Genomic DNA, 21,112 nt, shown 5'->3' with positions numbered 1-21,112 from the left:
TTGTGTCCAAAACACCACATCGGTATCCATATGCACCAGAGAATTAAAACTAAGGAAATGTGTAAAGAAAATGAAACAATTCACAAATTCAACACTGAGAATCCATAGCTCAACACAATGTTGTATTATTTGTGAAGTAGACATTGAATAAATAATAAGTATCGTTTAGGCCTTAGTCTTTTGTAATGAACTGTGTTGTGAAAAAGGAAGAGACGTTCTTTGACAATTCCCTGCCATATTTATTTTTTCTCAGACACTGATGACGTTTTCAAAATGTCTGATGTGCAGCTACAAGCTCGTAAATATCATATGTATTGAGAAATGCATACCAAATACTCGGGAGAAGATGGAATAATGATGGTAAGGTGAGGAAAAATTTTCAATTGAATTCTTACCTTTCGTCATAGACTCTAGTACCGATATGGCCACTGTTTTCAAATTCGAAGTATATATGTAGACATGAGGCGATGGAATTTGTTTTTTTGTTCAATATCTTTAATCTCTAGTTAAGGAGGATATATAAATTGAAACAATCTGGGGTCCGTTGTTCAACTTGTCGATAGTGCTAATGCGTCGTTAAAATTTCTTAATCTTTATCATATGATTGAAGAACGTTGGCTTGCTAAAAGAAAGTACATCATCAATTTACATGCATGTGAAATTAAATTACCCAGCTTCTTCGATTTTCATGTCTGACGGAATTTTGAGACGCATACGAAAATGACAGACGTTCGACCAGTAGATATGCACAGATGGTTTAAATAGGAATTCCGACGACCCATTTGGAACAAGATATGCATTTCCAATAACAATACATATATATGGTACAAAATGTATCATTTTTCTATGGATTAAACCATTATGGATTAAATAAGATATAATAGAAAAGCACGTTAATGATTTACCAACAAAACGTCACAAAATCAATGAGAATCTATTTAACATATGGTCCTCTGTAATAAACGATATCATAGGTAATATGTAAAATTCATCATAGTTCTCTACTAAAAAAATAACTTTTATACTACATATATTATATTTACTACGGTAAAATACGTTTCAGCTTTTATAGGGTGTATATGTTCCGGACCATATGAGTATTTGGACCATACGCGTATGGTCATGACCATATGCGTATACTCATATGGTCCGACCATACGCATATGGTCCGACCGTACGCGTATGGTCGGACCATATGAGTATAATACTCGTTTGGTTATTAACGGGCCGGACCATATAAGTATTTGGACCATGTAGGTATATATTTTTTTTAAATTGCATTATAAAAGTTTAAATAATGCAAAAACTTAAACTTAAAAAACAATATTGGTTACATGACAATCTATTATTTTATCATTCAAATACTACGTATAATTTAAATATTGATGCCATAGTTACTTTTCATCCCTAATTACATTCTTGTATGAAGGCTTCGGGTGACATTAACTTCCACACGGCACCATAACTGTTTTGCATTTGCAAGTCTAGTTTGTGCACGATCCTTTTTATTTACACCTTTAGTTTGCGAGTGAAAAGCTAGCCTTTATGTAGCTGTGTACAGTGATACCGAGGTCTTTGGTTATTCTGATATGTCTACGATGTTTTTTAAGAAGCTCTAGGTTTCAAATATCGTAACATGACTGCAAAACACCAGATTTATAAGACAACTTAAATACACTATGTTACTTTCCAATGACTTCTTCACTAGTCTTGTGTAACAGTTCATTTAGAAATTTTTGGATTTTTTTTTAAGTCGACATATTGCTATTCACGCGTAATAACAAATCGGTAATAACCATCGGTAATGACCATCGGAATAATTTATTTATAGTGTTATTATAGTTTCGTCAAGTAAGTAAAATTAACTATGTTAAAATTCTAATTTTTATTTATCTTATCTTTTTATTATAATATAATAATAAAATCACCCATTTGATAGCGTTTATTTTAGGCAACGGTCATACCATATGAAGAGTTTAGAAGTATTAAAAGTAAACTGTAACAGAGTGTTAATTACCCCGACCATACGCGTACGGTCGGACCATACGCGTATGGTCGGACCATATGAGTATATACCCATATGGTCATGACCATACGCGTATGGTCCAAATACTCATATGGTCCGGATCATATATATTACATCTGGTTTGATCTTGTTTTGTTTCTCATTGGTTTGATTGGTCACGTGTTTTCCGATATTTACTGTTTCACACTTTTGACATGTTGACACGACGCATAGCGTCAATGGCATGCATTACTTAAAAATATTAAAAAAAAACGTCAATTTCATTTCCAAAAAATAATATTGAACCTCGAACTTTGTCCTCGGGAAATAAAATCTGAATAGATATAATGTTTTGATCGGCAAAAATCTATAATTGATAAATATATTTCAAACTTTATCATATACTTAGCATTAATATTATAGCTTTTGAATATGTGTCATGAGCGGAAATACACAAGCCATAATTTCCCACCTGGGCTGATAACCCGTATCATTACAGTGTTTTTCGTGCAAGTTATCTATAGTTTTTCTGGTATCGTATGTTTTCTTTTCCATTTTGGCGTCAACATTTTACGGGAACGTTTGTGATGTCCAGTAATGGTGGACAAATAGCGATAAGGTTTATTGAATCCAGTGATAAATCTGTTTGTACAGAACCAGCTGTTATTGAAAAACATGTTAAAATGTCTAAATCAAATTATATAGATTTTTAAAATGATGCTAGTTTACAAGTAGTACTTGCTAACAACTGCCATTGACAATTATGAATCATTTCATATAGTCCAACATGTGGTTGAAATGACCATAAAATTGTAAATATTTCCTCAATGCTTCCAGTTTCAAAATGCCTCTATAGAAAATGGTACCATAATATATATGGAGATAGTGACGCTATTGTTGAACAATTATAGTGTGTTTGTTTGATTCATGGTTTATCTTCTTTAAAAAGTTCTTGGCTCTTTTAGCTATTTCATTTGTTTATTTGCCTTACATAAAACCATTGTCGAAAGTATATGATAAAAAGATTAATACATATTTCGGGCTGATATGGTGGTCTCGTGATGATACCGGGCCGAAATTTTAATGCAATGTATTAATATCTATATAATAACTGATATCCTACCTTTTTCAGATCCAGAAATGACAAATGGTGCTTTAAAATCAGTTGTTGGTGGTGTAACAGGAACAATATTTGTACTCGTTGCTGTATTTATAATTTTTATTGTGTTTCGAAGGTAATTACATTGTAATTGAAATGTCAATGCTACGTTTTGAGTCATTTTCTTACTAGTAAATCTTCTAATCCTGTTACATGTATATTGCATTTTTAGAAAATACTTTTTTTCATATATAATAAAACAATTTAAAGAACATATTTGAAAAATGTTATCATTTTGCTATATCTAGAATTCAAAGTTTTGATCTTGATGATTTAATCCAATATTCGATGTTGTAAAACGATTATTGTTTATGTAACTAAGGAGACGAAATGAACAACAAAAAGACACAAAAAGAGAGAAAGTTAACACCAAGCGTACAAAAGCTGAGCAGGCCGTTCATTATAGACCAGGTATAAAAAAAAATTATTGATTTTACTGTTGAGATTTTTTTCTTGCGTGTGACCATACTCATTTAATTGTTATCAATAAATTATAACCAAACATAATATTATTGTTTTCACAAAAGTGTATTCACGGGTTTTCAATCTTTCTGTATATATTGAAGAATTACGCAATTTCACATCGTAATTTTATGTTATTTTTCGAGTACGTAAACTTCGAAACAGACTAGGTACACTTGTATTCCTTTGAAATAAATTGAATACAAATGTTTCGAAAGTGAACGCTGCAATCAGAAATTTGTATATTGTTTTATTGCTATAATTATTCATGTTGCTATCGATATATTCAAACATAACTAAATCACTTTACACCGATTAATTGCCCTTCACTGTCCTACTTTATGGGCAAACCTATTGTTTGGCATCGCACAAGGTCATGTTTTCCCAGAATTTTCACTGTCTATTTGATACATCCATTGGATGTTGAAAGAGTACTGATTGGTTTTGTAGGCTTAGATACCTGAAATCGATACAAGTTGTATTGGCTCCCAGTTGTGCTTTTGTTGTTACTACTTTTTTGTGCTTTGTATAGATCTGATGAGTAAAGTTATTTTCATCTGCTTCTTCTGGAAGTATTTTTGTTGTAATATTACACTAATGTCTAAGATTATGGAAGGTCAAGGCGCAAGAAATTATGTTGATCCACTCCGTTTTTATCTGTCCTAAGAAATGAGCCTGTAACTCTGTGTTTGTCGTTTGTTGCTGTATTTCATATTGGTGTTTATTTATGTTTGTTTGGTTTTTTTTTGTTTTGTACATAAATCAGACTGTTAGTTTTCTCGCTTGTGTTGATTTCGGTATGTCATGTCGGTGATTGTCATGGCCCCGCAACGAAGTTGTTGGTGCCATATAGTTTTACCCTTGTCCGAAATTTCGTAGTTCCAAAATTTCGTAATTCCGTCATTCCGTCATTCCGCAACAAACCATGATACAGAACTTTTTTCTAAATGCTTTCAGATATTGGACTCATTTAATATGTGCGTTAACCATGATGAGTTACAGATCAATTTTAAGTTTCGTTCCGCTCCACTAATTTTTGGCCAAAATTACGGGCTTTAGACTTAAAGAAATTGTTGAAAACACCTTCAGAAATTGTACTGATTTTTGGTATGTGAGTTAACCATAATGAGTTAAAGGTCAAGTTCAAGTTTAAGTTTCGTTCCGCTCCGCTAATTTTTTATGAATTTACGGGCTTTGGACTTTGAAAAATTATTGAAAAGCACCGTTATACGGATTTTTTTTTCTTCGCCTCCAGATTTTGAGGTGATTTTTTATATGTGAGACTACCATCATTGTTTGTGTCAACATGTGTTATTGAAATTGCAGATTGTTTCAATTTTTGAGGACGGAGCATTCGTCTCGCATTGACAAATCTAGTTATAGCTTACTATGCAAAATGGATTTTGTTCATTTTTCAAATCCATGTTGTTAAATATAGTCGTTAATGTGCGCATCTTTTAGTGTCTGTTAGAAAGTTGTCTCATTGACAAACCAATTATACCATCTTCGTACTGTGACTTTTCAATAGTTTTATACTTGAAATACATAATTGTTTATATTTTAAATATGTTTATCCAATAATAATTTACCCTATTTCCGGTTACATCAACTCCTATAGGATTACTTGAGATAAATAAAAATGGTAAATGTTGATCCTCGTTCGACTTCGTATTAAAAGCCCCGCCAATGTAAGGCTTTCATTTGGCTCTTCGGGATGCTCAACTTCGCAGCCACATCTAGTCAGAATGGGGAAGTAAAATTCGATGCCTCATGTACACGTTGTCTGTACGTTTGGAATTTTTGCAGCAATTCTTTGAGGGATCTAAAGGTGACCTGTTTTGGACAATATTCTGTACTTATAATCAATTTGTCCAGTCGATGTTAAAGGGTGAATAAGCAATCAAGAAATCGATTACATTTACTCAGAATAACCAAGATAAGATATAACATGAACGACTTATATGTTGCCATTTACGTTGACTTGGGCTGGGCTCTTCTCTAAATATTCAGACAGATAATAATAGTATGCTGACTGTGATTGTACATGACTGCTCTCACTTCCTAATGTAATATACTAATACATATATAGAGAACATGTATGTTATTACAAATCGCCCTAATTCAGCAATCAAATATTTATTTCTCTCTTGTTGAAAATTTAAAAAAAAACAGGAAAGGATTGAGTTCTTTTTTAGCTCACCTGGCCCAGAGGGCCAAGTGAGCTTTTCTCATCACTTGGCGTCCGGCGTCCGTGGTCCGGCGTCCGTGGTCCGGCGTCCGTGGTCCGGCGTCCGTCGTCGTCGTCGTCCGTCGTCGTTAACTTTTACAAAAATCTTCTCCTCTGAAACAACTGGGCCAAATTAAAACAAACTTGGCCACAATCATCATTGGGGTATCTAGTTCAAGAAATGTATGGAGTGACTCGCCAAACCAACCAAGATGGCCGCAATGGCTAAAAATAGAACATAGGGGTAAAATGCAGTTTTTGGCTTATAACTCAAAGACCAAAGCATTTAGAGCAAATCTGACAAAAAGGTAAAATTGTTTATCAGGTCAAGATCTTTTTTCACTGAAATTTTCAAATGAATCAGACAACCTGTTGTTGGGTTGCTGCCCCTGAATTGGTAATTTTATGGAAATTTTTCTGTTTTTGGTAATAATCTTGAATATCATTATAGATAGAGATAAACTTTAAACAGCAATAATGTTCAGCAAAGTCAGATTTACAAATAAGTCAACATGACCAAAATGATCAGTTGACCCCTTTAGGAGTTATTGCCCTTTAAAGCCAATTTTTAACCATTTTTCATAAATTTTATATATCTTTTACAAAAATCTTCTGCTTTGGAACTACTGGGCAAAATTAATCCAAACTTGGCCACAATCATCTCTGGGGTATCTAGTTTAAAAAATGTGTGGCGTGACTTGCCAAACCAACCAAGATAGCCGCCATGGCAAAAAATAGAACATAGGGGTGAAATGCAGCTTTTGGCTTATATTCAAAAACCAAAGCATTTATAACAAATCTGACATGAGGTAAAATTGTTTATAAGGTCAAGATCTATCTGCCCATGAATTTTCAGATGATTCAGAGAACCCGTTGTTGGGTTGCTGTCCCTGAATTGGTAATTTTAAGGAAATTTTGCTGTTTTTGGTTATTATCTTGAATATTATTATAGATAGAGATAAATTGTAAACAGCAATAATGTTAAGCAAAGTAAGATTTACAAATAAGTCAACATGACCAAAATGGTCAATTGACCCCCTAAGGAGTTATTGTCCTTTATAGTCAATTTTAAACAATTTTTATAAAATTTGTAAATTTTTACTACCGGTAACATTTTCCACAGAAACTACTGGGCCAACTTCATTATAGATAGTGATAATTGTAAGCAGCAAGAATGTTCAGTAAAGATAAATGTACAAACATATCACCATCACCAAAACACAATTTTGTCATGAATCCAGCTGCTTCCTTTGTTTAATATTCACATAGACCAAGGTGAGCGACACAGGCTCTTTAGAGCCTCTAGTTTTTAATTTAAATCATTGACAATTTTGCAGGAAACGATTCTCTTAAACTTTATGATATATTTTTTTTTCTCCTTTTTTCGTCTAAAAAAATGATGAAAATAACAAGTGTTTTAACCGATTTATAAAAGTAGCTTTATAAACTATATGTTTAACAATTTAGAAAAGAAAGTAGTTATAAGCGGGCAATTTGTTTTACTGATTATACATGGATAAAACCTGGGTATCCCGAATAGATAACAATTGAGTATAAGCATGAGCAGTCAACATCCTTAATATGTATCATATGAAATATTCCCTATGCTTTTAAAGTTTATACAAATGTCTGTGATTGATAACATTATTGTTTCAGTAATTATAACATATATTTTATTTAAGATATACATGCAAATAATCTGGTTTGTTGATATTTTAATGTAGTTATCCCTGTTAATATGTTTTTACCAAGCTGAAGTTAAGTACTGCATCCTTTCAGAAACAAAAGGTCAAGGGGATATGTACATGAATATAGGCCGTGTTTCATCTACTGATACTGATGAAGAGGAAGCGCCGTCTTTAGTGCTGATGAAATTGAACACAAAACACAAAGCTGGAAAGAACTCAGACAAAAAACCGAAATCAAATTTTGGTAATGAAAATCAATCTACTAAACAAAACGATATAACGCAAGTGACCACCTTGGACAGAAACCTAGACAATGGCAATGATGATTCAACGTATTACAACGTAGATGACATAATCACAAGTGTAAGAGTCAGTGAGCTGAAAGATTATATTTTCAAAAGAAAATCGAATGTAAATGGCAAGTTAGAAGATGAATATAAGGTAAGGAGAGTGATGATTGACACTTCACAATCGATATTTGATGTTAACATATTACTTAATAATGTATACGTTACTCTCTCTGTTGTTTTAATGTCACGACTTTTAATGTGTTGAAATTGAACAATTAAACAAGAATGTATCAAAGTGAATTCTTGTTATGATTACTATTAAAGTTAATTTTCAAACGTTTACCAAATGTGGAAACACCATTTATTTCTTTTCTTCAAAACGTGCACCGTTTATCTAGATTTATAAAATAATTTTCGTCTATGATTCCATTAACTTCCTTTGAATTATCCTTCTACGACAACGGTAACTACTCATACTATTATATTAATCTTTTAACACTAGAAAATACCATATGGAGTTCAACACCTCACAACAAAGGCTCAGCTTAAAGAAAATGTACCAAAGAATAGATTTAAAACAACATTTCCATGTAAGTATTACAAGTTCCTCATATTATTAGAACACAGTTTCTACATGTGTTCATTTGTATGTTTATATTAATTTGATGACAAGATTGTATATCAAATATTAAGTTTTGATAAAGTAGTGAACTGATTTGTTGAACATTTTCGACGTAATTATAAATTTATAATGGTAAAAGTAACAGTATTGTATGCATACAGTCCTGATTACACTCCAGTAAACATCATTCTCTTGTAGACGATCATACAAGGGTTGTATTGCAACCGAGTCATGGAATAGTTTCAGATTATATAAATGCCAACTATGTAGACGTAAGTATTTACTTATCATTTGATATCCAGTTCCTTAACAAGCATCATACTAAGGGCATAATGTTATATATAGTTATTTACTCGTTTGGTTTTAACGTATTTGAGATATCAGAAAACGACTGTCATTTTTTTTTATTAAAGCGCAAAATTAGAAAATTCAAAAGTTTTAAACTTATGGTAAAGAGCCCGCGATCCTGAGCACAACAAAAAGACTACGGTTTTGCAAAATTAAATCTGTATAGATTAAATAAGTGACATTTTAGTACTGTTTCAAAGTTGAGTAAGGTACATTGGTGTTTTTAAAATAACTAACAATTATATAAGTATGTACTTTCATGAAAGGATATTAGCTGCCAAATTCATCATCAACCAAATAACTCAGGTTCTATACTCTGATTCATAGATAATTATATTTCACATGAATTATAAAGTTTCTCTGTGACATTTTAAGGAAAGTTGACTCATTTACAATTATACCGCATCACAATATTGATTAGGGTTTTCTAAAACTATTAACATGAAAACTCATTTTAATTTCAGGGTTTTGAAAAGGAAAAGTGTTATATAGCTTCACAAGGTATAATAGTTATAAGTCTAAATATATGTAGATTAACGATACCGTAATGGATGTACTAGTTCTAAACCTACTGTTAAAATGCCATGTTGTGTATCTGTATCTATATCGTCAGCACATACTCTAATACAAATAATGAGCAATGCCTCCGGTATTATCATTACTCTTTCACCGATATCAGTTTCAATGCAACGTGATTAATGTTTATTCATATATGATGTATAAATCATCTTGTATAACTGGATATACTTTAAGCCTTTTTTTACTTTTTTGCTCAGGAAGGTATTATTTTATTTACGTTACCTCTTTATTATTTGTTAGAGTACTGAGGTCCGATGGATTCATTAAATATATATATTTTTCTTATTATGTTCACACGTTTACGCCCAATAACATATTCTTAATTAAATTAAGTTTTGATGATACGCTTTTGTTATGTCTGACAACACAACATCAGCCATCAAATATTAAAAATTGTACATTTTGTGTTACATCTTACTGCCTTAAATTTTGTAGGTTCACACACAGAATCCGTTTTTCGAAAAATATTGGGCAATGCCGACATGCATCAGTGCAATGACATCCCGCATTTGTGTCTGTCCGTGTGAATTGACGAATGAGATGCACGTGACTTCATCTACAAAACCAATGACACTATCATAAAACAATTCCTCGTAAAATAGTTTTAAAACGAAAAAAAAAAACATATCGCTGGGGCAATAGTTATCAAAGGTACCAGGATTATTATTTAGTACGCCAGACGCGCGTTTCGTCTACATAAGACTCATCAGTGACGCTCATATCGAAATAGTTATAAACCAAACAAATACAAAGTTGAAGAGCATTGAGGATCCAAAATTATAAAAAGTTGTGCCAAATACGGCTAAAGTAATCTATGCCTGGGATAAGAAAATCCTTAGTTTTTCGAAAAATTCAAAGTTTTGTAAACAGGAAATTTATAAAAATGACCATATAATTGATATTCATGTCAACACCGAAGTGCTGACTACTGGGCTGGTGATACCCTCGGGGACGAAACGTCCACCAGCAGAGGCATCTACCCAGTGGTGTAAATAGTTATCAAAGGTACCAGGATTATAATTTAGTACGCCAGACGCGCGTTTCGTCACATAAGACTCATCAGTGACGCTCATATCGAAATAGTTATAAACCAAACAAATACAAAGTTGAAGAGCATTGAGGATCCAAAATTCTAAAAAGTTGTGCCAAGTACGGCTAAGGTAATCTATGCCTGGGATAAGAAAATCCTTAGTTTTTCGAAAAATTCAAAGTTTTGTAAACAGGAAATTTATAAAAATGACCACATAATTGATATTCATGTCAACACCGAAGTGCTGAAATTGTCGATAAAAAAAAGTATGATAGCATTTATTATTGTGATTCTGACACATGGTTCCCGCTTAATATTCCAAACCCAGTATCAAAAAGTAAAATATCATTAATGTAAGTGTATCCGTTTATATTAATCAAATATAGAAAGAACCCAAAGTCTCATTTTGTTAAGGATTGTATGACCATGTAGTTAAGTCATGACTGTAATATTGTTTCTGTCTTTGAAGAATAACATCAAAAATGTGATGCACACTGAATACCCAGCGTAGCGAGGTATTTCAAATTGACAAAAAAAACATTATAATCATTCCTTATAATTTTATTGTAAATTTCATTTCAAATTGGAGTAGATCATGAAAACACGTGGACGACGTCACAGTCACAAGGCAATATTATGTCTATGAACTCATGAACAAAACACCGTCCGCAAATCAGAAGATTCTTTCCATCCAAACAAAATTATTCTTTAATGCTTTATTACAATTTTGAATTCATTTATTTATTTAAGGACCAGTAAAGAATACTATTAATGACCAATGGAGAATGATTTGGCAAAATAATACAAGAAAGATTATAATGCTGACAAATCTGGTGGAAGGCCCAAAAGTAAATATTATTATTTATTATTACGTGCCGTTAGTGAAGAAACATTACGAAGGTACAAATTACAACAACAGGTATATATAAAAAATAGAATTTCACAGAGAACTTAAGACTGGTCAACACGTTGGGGATAAACAAGAGTAAAAAGTAAGCAGATGTGTGGACCTATTATACATAACATAGAAAAACGAACTGTACCTATTTAAGAAGTGGTCCGGAAAGGTTAGCATATTCCTCTTTATAATTGTATTTATCGTGTCGCTAATGTAAGTATAAATTCCTCAGCAAGTCTCACTCGTATAATTGTAGAAAATCTGGTCGAAACTATAGACTGTTATGAAAATTGAAAGTATATCATGAATTTCTGCAAAACCTCTTTCTAAATTATCAACATTCCATTTTACCCGCAATCAAAGCTGGAATTCAAAGTTGTTGTGAAACTACCTATTGTTGAAGTGGCGGAAGTCAGATATGGTTACTAAAATATTACTAAGATCTTTTAGAGTGTAGCCAATCTGAGACTCTTTCATCTTACAATCGTATTAAAACATTTTACTTTTCTACCCTTTACACACGTATTCCTCATACAATATCACTCTGAATCAAATAAAAGGTTCCCTGAAACTGATTTTATCAAGATGCTTGATTTCTTGATAAGCAACATTTTTCTAATGTTTGGAGGACGCGTTTGTAAACAAACGATTGAGATTCTCATGTGACCCAACTGTGATCCTTCTCTTGCCAACTTCTTATTTATTCATATAAGGCTGAAATTATGCATTCACTTCTTATGACTTCAAGTAATAAAATGACAATATAATTGATATGCATGTCAACACCGACCGAAGTGCTGACTACTGGGCTGGTTATACCCTCGGGGAATGCTTTTAAAAATTCAAACGAGCAGGGTGAACAGAATTAAACTATTAATTAACTTTACAAATCAAAAGTCTTTGAAAGTTCTGAATAGTGCAACATTGCATTGATACTGACTATTTTACAGTAAAATAAAAACGGACGTTTCGGGTATTTTTCACTTATTATAAGTAAATGTATTTTTTATCAAAGCAAAATATTAAACTTGACATTACGGGTAGAATAAAATATACCCCTATATGAAATATGTATCTTGTCTTTGTGTACGTCAAAACTTATTTTTGAAATACTTTTTTCGCGAAAAATAACTGAGCAAAATTACTGCATAAGTGGTCATAAGCCTGACAGAAATACTATGTATTATTCGTGGGAACTTTCCTGTCCGGGGATCTGTTTGACATCGATACCTATTTCCTTCATGCCAATATTTTGGTTATTGTAGCAACTTCAATGCGATAAAATATTTTCGTCATTCTATTTGAAATACGTGTTATATAACTATCATGCAATAGGAAATAAAATTTCTAATTAATTTAAATCCTTCAATTCCCCGGCACAACATCAGAGATGTTCTGGCTAAAATAATTGATACTCATTTTAGAGGAAATGTGAACAATACTGGCCAGAAGGAGGAAAACCGATGACTTGTGGTAACCTTATTCTCACCTTATTAACAGAAAAGGAGCGAGCTGCATATATCACGAGAGAGATGCAAGTTGAAGACAAAAAGGTATGAGAGACAGAAACAAAATAATTTAGAAATAAATAATGTTTCCCTTATTGTTGTATAGGTAATACTATTGATAACCGATTGAGGAATAAGACTACACAGAAATGATTCAGAGGACGTTTCTATAGATTTGTATTTATATGTCACTTTGTCAAAATTAAGAGTAACTAATTAGTTTTGTTGCAAATCATACTGTTTATAATGGATTGCTTTTTAAATGTTCGTTGATTTATGAATTGTACTCATAAGGTAACTGTCCAACAGAGTCCATAGGACGAGGATTTAAGCTTCGGCTTTAAAAATTAGCTAAGTTGATACCAATGATTTTGCGTCAAGTAACTATGAGCATTCATTTCTTGTTGCGCGCCCGACTCGAATGTTTAGCCGTTCCTGTATAGTGAATCACTAACAACTCCTCTGTTGTACAAGAAACATAACTTTTACGGACTTAATATACAAGGGAGTGTTCCTGATATAAAAAGCTGCTCAATCGCAGTTAGAACAAATGGCCTCGAACATGCAGATGTAATATGGACACCAACGTTGATTGGCTGAAAATTCACATGTACCAGAGACATGTCTTCGGGTCTTATATAGGATAACTTGTTTGCAAGAAAAGAAGTCTGCACTGAACATTTTTTATATGATAGTGTAAGTGAGTTGTGATTTGGAAGGCGGTGATACATGAATAATAGGAGGTGCTTAACATATTGCCACAACCTGCCTCGCTAAGTTTAATTTGAATGCGATTCCCTTATGTTTATGCTAATTTGTTTATTTCGTATTACTTTAAAAGACTTGACAATCTGCTTTCTAACATTTGAATGTCGTGTACGTCGTTTTATCTATGCAAAAACAAGTTATTTAAATATGAATATTGAGCATCAAAATATATTTACCATCAATTTGCAATATTGCTGTTTTTGTGTTTATACAAATGTTATACGTGAAACAAATAATATTATGTTTATTATAATGTTTTGTATTTCTATTTTTTATATTATAAAAACAGACAAAAGAGAAGAGATGTATCATACAGTACCATTTCACAGCCTGGCCTGATCATGGAACACCAGATCCTCTGTACCTGGTATTGTTTCATAAACATGTCATATCTGATCATACAAGTACTGACAATAATGGACCAATTCTTGTTCATTGCAGGTATGAATATGAATATGAATATGAACATTTTTTCCTGCGGTTCGCATGTATATCAAATGTATTTATTTAAAAACACCTCAATAATTTCTAATGCCGATACAACCCGTTTCAACATGTTCACATAAAAAGAATTTAGATTTCTGAAATTGGTTTAAAGTTATATTAATCAGAATTGATTTTAAGTGACTATATATAGATTTTCTTGTCGTATGCTTTCAAAATAGTTTTTCATTCAATTTCATTTTCAGTTTCTTCAATGAGTAAATAAAGTTGTTATTTACGACTACTGCCAAAACATATAAGATTCTCACTTAGTGTCCAAAGTAAATTGATGAGTAAATAAAATTGTTATGTATAACTACTGTCAATAAACAGTTAGGATTCACATACAGTGTCTAAAGTAATTTGATAAAATTTTGTTTACAAATAGTGCTGGTATCGGTCGAACTGGAACATATATTGGACTTGATGCTTTACACGAAGAAGGACTTGCCACTGGGTTCGTTGATGTCGTTAAGTTTGTTAAGAAAATGAGGTACAACCGGATGAACATGGTGCAAACACCAGTAAGATATATTATAGTTTCCAAATTTATAAACGGTATCTTTACATTGTGTATAAGGTACACGACCGGATTTTATTCCTCAATCGATTTATGACTCGAGAACACCGGTATACTACTATTGCCTTACAGCAATGGACAAGAATTTAATCAATTCTTTTGAATCGTTGTTATTATCGTTTACGCAAGCATCATCAGTCATGAATGACGATTATATTAAGATACATCATTGTTATCTAGATTCCTTTTGATATAAAACATAGATGACAAGTTTAACATACAAATAGAGATAAATACCGACCTATTGTTGAAACTACACAATGTTATTCTCATATTGTAGGAGCAGTATGTTTGCCTTCATTATGCCTTACTTGAGGCGTTTACGATGAAGGACACAAACGTAGGAAAGGAAGAATTCGGAACCATCTGGCAGAAAATTGTGTCAGACAAGAGTCCTGCTAACAGACAACGTCTTCGTGAAGAGTTTAAGGTACCCAGAAATATAGATAATGTTTTGCAATATTTTAATACTCGCAGTTGTAGATGAATCAGTATGATGTAAGAACACTACAATATAAAAAAGAAGATGTGGTATGATTGCCAATGAGACAACTATCCACAAAAGACCAAAATGACACAAACATTAACAACTATAGGTCACCGTACGGCCTTCAACCATGAGCAAAGCCCATACCGCACAGTCAGCTATAAAAGACCCCGATAAGACAATGTAAAACAATTCAAACGAGAAAACTATGGCCTTATGTATGTAAAAAAAAATTGAATGCTTGTTAGAAAGCGAAAAAAGTTTGTCCTCCTTGTTGACAATTTTTGGGGACACAAACACTTTTTTTACCTTACACCAAGACCAGGTCTGTTAATTTCCTTTTTAATAATATTGAAGTTATACGTATATATGGATATCATAGGAAGATGTGGTTTGAGTGCCAATGAGACAACTGTTCATTCAAGTAACAATTTATAAAAGTAAACCATTATATGTCAAGGTACCACCTTCAACGCGGAGCTTTGGCTCACACCGAACAAAAAGCTATAAGGGGAATATAAATTACTAGTGAAAAACTATTCAAACGGGAACCCCAATGGTGTAATTTATATAAAAACGATAAACGAAAAACACTTATAAACCACATAAACAGACGACAACCACGGAAACCCAGATTCCTTACCTAAGACAGGCGATTAAACGTTTTAATGGTACAAAACCTTCTCCCTTTTCTGCAACAGTAGTATAACAACATCGAAAGACACACTACAAACAAAAATTGGAATGACATAGGATTTACTATACAAATCCTTGCTTAACTCAATCAAAAAATGTAGTAACACAAATACCTTACATTTCATAATGGACAATTATCAAGTGTCACGTATTTCATTCTTATGATCTAATATGAACAGTTAAATCTTATCCTTATATTGTAGATGCTGGAAGCTAAGAAATCTGAGCATGATAAGGCCCAATATGTTGCTGCTAAAAGCCCTGAAAATGTCAAAAAGAACAGAAACAATAGTGTCATTCCTAGTAGGTTTGCCAATTTAGATTTATATTGTACTGTTTTATTCGTGTAACGATAGGACTTTTCACTGTTTTTACGACTGAAATTTGTAGTTTCTGTAAAATTCTTTGAAATATATTTCCCTTTAGTTCCTGATGTTGATATTAAGGTAACATATGATACATTAGAATACCTGTAGTCCAGTTCATTAAGTCTTTCCTACTTTTAAGTTTTTGAATGTGTATTATGTAGTATTTTAGTCAAAGTTAATTTAACAAGTTTATTTTTACTTAATTACATCTGTAAATCAGAATGAGATGAGTAAAAAATTGTATTTTTATAGATAAATGTGCGAAAAAAGGCAATTGTCTTTGTAGAACTCCTTGGCTTTTAATTTGTTTGTCGACCAATTAAACCGAATCTGAAACATTTGTGAAACAAGCTCCTGTAAGTAAACCGGTGATTAACTGTTGTGTTCAAATTAAATGTTAAAACTATAATAATAAGCACATCATGGCAATATTATCTTCTTTTAAAGCGGACAACAACAGACTATTTCTTACTTCATATGAAAAAGGACGAACTGATTATATCAACGCTGTACAAGCTCCAGTATGTATGATTGTTTAAGTAGCATTTTTCACTTCTATTACTTTTCTATCTTTGTAAGTATTATCTTGTTTACATTATGTTGGATAATAATAATCGCTAAAAACTTAAACACCGACTAAAAATGTGGATATTGTTATATCAATAAAAGGTGATGCTATACACACTTCTCAACTTCAGGAAAGTTCCTCATTCTTACGTACATCTGATTCCTGGGCCAGCTGGTTTCGCTTTATATTTAGTAATCAATGATACATCACCAACATGTATATAAGACTTTTGATTTTCAGCATCACCAAAAAATCACCAAATGTCAAAACGGGTATCGGATGCAGTTGAGTTAGTGTCATTTTATGTAATTACATTTTTTCAAAATTTCCATGCAGATTGATAACTTTCCAACACATCATTACATTCGATCTGAGTATTTGTAGTACGATTATCGTGTTTGAGTATCAAAAATCATCTTTGAGGTAATTTTTATTTTATTTTTTATCAATTTAACATATTATTCTTTTAACCTACAGTCATATACAAAGTTCATTGGATATTTAACAACACAGCTACCACTACCTGACACAAAAGTTGACTTTTGGACTATGGTTAGAGATCACAATTCTTCTACAATAGTCGTGTTTCTAAATGACCAAACAGAGGTACATTTTTTTTATTAATTATTTCTGTTTCTATCAATCATTAACATTTTTTTATCTCGTGCCTGCATTTTTCTTGCATTGTTTGATTTAATTGAAGAAATTTGAAAGACCCTACTTTACTTGGTGCTTTTGTGATCTTTAAAGTTTATGATCAATGGATTTTGTGATCTCAACAACGTATTCAAAAGATGAAGAGCTTATAAACCAAAAAGATATATAGGTCACTATAAGGACTCCAGCCATGACAAAATCTATACTGTATAGTCTCCAATAAAAATTCACGACATGATAAAACGTTAAGCAATATTTATACGACAAAAGCAAACAAACAAGCATTTATGACAAAGCTACTAACGAAATTAAATATGACAAACAGCACCAAAGGGCAACCATCGAAATACAGGCTTTGGAATTTGTAATGGAATATAACAATTGCGTGGGTTTAAACGTGTTTCTCAGCACTAACTCCTTCTCCTATCAAATGCATTTGTAAGAAATTAGTGCTTTTCAATTGTCATGACATTTTCAAATCTTAAAAGAATATTTAAATCTGTTTATAAGATAAATTTATTCAGGCTGACTTAGTTTACTCAACGTCCAAGGACTCATTTACATGTGGGAAATATAACTTGACGATATCAAATAGAGGAAAAGAAGATATGGATATTACAAGTTGTAAAGTCGTCCTATCCAAGAAGGTGATTATTACAAATTTTGCTAAATCAATATTATTTTAAAATATACAGTACAAAATAAAATGTACCATTTAATACTTTATTTAAATTAAAAAAAAAAACATCATTTCTCAGAATGAATACATATCTTATGAAAGTTTTCGCAATATCCGCTATAATTTTACATAGACTGCTTTTTGAATATTGTCATTAAAGTAATGTTTTACAATTTGTTAAAAACATAATGATTTTAAGTATCTGTAACATTTAAGGATGACAAACAGAGAGATATAGCCATGTATCTTGCAGTGTCAAAGGGACTTCCTGATCCACAGGTTCTGTGTAAACTTGTTACTCTGATTTCTACTCGTGTCAGCATGTCAAATGATCCAGTAACCGTTGTCAGCGGGTAGGTATCAAATGAAATATTATTAGGTATACAGTATACAATTGTCCCATTACAACAATTTCTCGTATTTTCCAATTACTAATAGGACAATTGCACACTGTAACGAATACATCCGGATTTTGTTAAGTTGTCCAATTTTTTTATTGAGACAAAATTAACCAAATATATTTAGTTATATCAATGGTATAAGGGAAAAAATTCCAATATACGTAATAAAAAAGTGTACTTAAATTAATTGGGACACTATCAGCCAATCAAATTGCAAGAAATTACTCTAAATCAGAATAAATTTATTCATTCTTAACAATACTAATAGTTGATGCAAAGTCAATAACCTACATGACAAAAACAGTTTAATGTCATTATTTGTAGTAAAATTATGTTAAACTACCAAGTTGTATGTGTCCGTCGATTTTAGGGACGTTGAAATATGTTTGAAATGTTTTATTTTGGTACATTTGTTTCATAGCTTCAGAGAAAATATCAAGATCGAAATGGAAAATTGTTGTACATGATTGAAATCAATGGGTACAGTTTAAGGATACAAAGTTCTGTATATAGAAGTTCTAATAAGATATCATTGAGGTCATCATAAGGTAGATTGTTCTGACAGAAGGGAATATATAACTTGGTCAAACTAACAACTGTCAACGTTGTTCGTGAAAAAAAAAATATTAACCGTTATTTTATCTCTCAATGTTTTAGTGATGGAGCTAAGAACTGTGGGGTTTTCTGTACATTTGCAAATGCTGTTTCCAGTATGACAATAGATAATAATGCAAACATATTTCAACTTGCCAGACTGTTGCAGTTGAGGAGACCAGAGTTCTTTGCTGATTATGTACGTATTATCATTAGTGTACGCAATATTTTATTATTAATAATACAAGTATAAATCTTATAAACAAATTCACTATTAGGATTCAGAAACAAGAAACAAGTGCTATTGTTGTGTTATGTATTATCATTTATATTAACGATCTTAGTATATATTTAAAATGTGAACAACTGAAAGCATTATTTATGATTGTATACTACGCAGTCGAAAAATCGTTTAACATCATACAAACACATTTTAGATATAAGGGTTACATTTCATGACGCGCGTTTCGTCTAAAAAAAATTAAAAAATCATTGACACTATAATCAAACACATTAAGCTCGCCAAATAACATACGAAGATTAAGAGCATTGGGAACTTCAGAAGAAACCAAATGCCACATGTAGTTTATGTAATGTATTTCTGCGGTAAAAAAAATGAAGTATTTCGAAAAATCTTTAGTTTTGTTGACACTTTATTTGTAATTAACTACATCAATCATAATGCATTTCAACACAGAAGTCACGACTACTTACTGCTATATAAACCAAAGATGATAAGGGTTCGTTTATTTTTTAGCAGACTTTTATAACGTGGTAGAATTCAATTATATATCAACATTTTTTAACTATTCTAAAAATTTACTTTCAAAATGAAATTAGAAGATATATTTTGGACATTTTCATAAAACCATGAAAATTGCAAACAAAAATGTATCTAGTTTCTTTGTCGTGATATGAAATTTTGATGTTCATATGTCATATAAATAACATTCCTCCTAACTATTTACAACAAGCAATTGAGTGTTTACTGGGTTTATACAAATTCTATGTTTCATTTCAGAATGAGTATCGTTTATGTTATGAAGCTTTGAATCTCTATTTGGAATCCTCAAGTGTATACGCAAATTTTTAATTGATTGGGAAATCATTTCACACAGGTGACAATAAAATTGGTGATGTAATTAAGAATTGGGTATTTTGTAAAAATGTCCTAGTTTGTTTAAGACGGAACAGGATTTTTGATTATTTGTATACCTTTTGTTATAAAAATATTATTTTTGTCAAAGAACTATTGCTTACTGTTGTCATTACTGCATGTATTCATCCAATTCATTCGTTTATTTATTCATTGGTATCCGTCACCAAACTATTGACAAACTCATGACGTTTGTTCATCATTGTCTTATTAATGTGGGTCTATCGTGACCTTTGTCAGCCTAGTCTTATTTATTTGGGTCTATCACTGGGAAGGAACTTGTAGTTTAAGTTGTCTTGGGTTGCCATCTGTCGGTATTGATTGGGATAAAGCTAAAGTAAAGGTCTCATTGGGGTCTAAGCGTGACACGTGATTGCCGATTTTTTGTAAGCGTGACACGTGAAAGTCAAATTATTGTGCCGTGAAAACGGGAAATGAAGTCTAGCGGGACACGGGAAATTACAAAATACTGAGAATTGCTTACGTACATAGTGTAAGCGGGATACGGGGATCTGACTAAACAGTAAGCAGGATCCGGGATCAGAACCCCCGAATGAGACCACCGCTAAAAAGGGTAAAGACGCAACAGTGGTACAATACAATTCATCCATCATTTGGATATACATTGAACATTGAAATCAAATTATAATTTCCTCAGAAGAATTAACAAAAATAATTAAATGCATTATGCATTTTCGAAATTATTTTTTTTTATTCATTAAACAGTTTGCATTTCTCACAACACGTGAAATGGTCCATGACGTGGAATAGCATACCATCAATAAAGGACTATTGTCATTACGGCATTTATTCATTCATTTATATATTCATTGTTATTCGACAAATTATTACCTTTTTT

At 31.9% G+C, this 21,112-nt stretch overlaps 2 protein-coding genes across 2 annotated transcripts in view; both read left to right on the top strand.

Moving 5' to 3' along the window:
- LOC134684427 (hemicentin-2-like) overlaps positions 1-3,244 on the top strand; it is a 52,317-nt gene extending 49,073 nt beyond the window's left edge. Inside the window, exon 10 of the mRNA XM_063543711.1 lies at positions 3,138-3,244. Within this exon, the coding sequence (XP_063399781.1) occupies positions 3,138-3,244 (107 nt within the window). The remainder of the gene's footprint in view (positions 1-3,137) is intronic.
- A 245-nt stretch (positions 3,245-3,489) lies between these two features.
- Positions 3,490-20,584, top strand: LOC134685389 (receptor-type tyrosine-protein phosphatase gamma-like). Its single transcript, XM_063545110.1, has 17 exons — positions 3,490-3,575; positions 7,633-7,982; positions 8,334-8,421; positions 8,652-8,725; positions 9,266-9,302; positions 11,161-11,258; positions 12,733-12,861; positions 13,874-14,025; positions 14,456-14,591; positions 14,928-15,077; positions 16,034-16,133; positions 16,646-16,719; positions 17,244-17,372; positions 17,948-18,070; positions 18,319-18,455; positions 19,161-19,296; positions 20,119-20,584. The coding sequence occupies exons 2-17, from the start codon at positions 7,653-7,655 to the stop codon at positions 20,188-20,190; spliced, it is 1,965 nt and encodes a 654-aa protein (XP_063401180.1). The 5' UTR covers positions 3,490-3,575; positions 7,633-7,652; the 3' UTR covers positions 20,191-20,584.
- Positions 20,585-21,112: the final 528 nt, after the last annotated feature.

Source organism: Mytilus trossulus, chromosome 9, assembly GCF_036588685.1.
Source record: "Mytilus trossulus isolate FHL-02 chromosome 9, PNRI_Mtr1.1.1.hap1, whole genome shotgun sequence".
NCBI lineage: Eukaryota > Metazoa > Mollusca > Bivalvia > Mytilida > Mytilidae > Mytilus > Mytilus trossulus.
Note: the sequence above shows the minus strand (reverse complement) of the source record. Positions and strands in the feature narration are given on the sequence as shown.

What these genes read in the sequence shown, in the direction of transcription:
- LOC134685389 (XM_063545110.1), top strand. Translation starts at nt 7,653, where the DNA reads ATGTACATGAATATAGGCCGTGTTTCATCTACTGATACTGATGAAGAG. An exon ending in ATCTGGTGGAAGGCCCAAAA is followed by an intron (nt 11,259 to 12,732) that starts GTAAATATTATT and finishes TACTCATTTTAG; the next exon opens with AGGAAATGTGAACAATACTG. An exon ending in TGAACATGGTGCAAACACCA is followed by an intron (nt 14,592 to 14,927) that starts GTAAGATATATT and finishes CTCATATTGTAG; the next exon opens with GAGCAGTATGTTTGCCTTCA.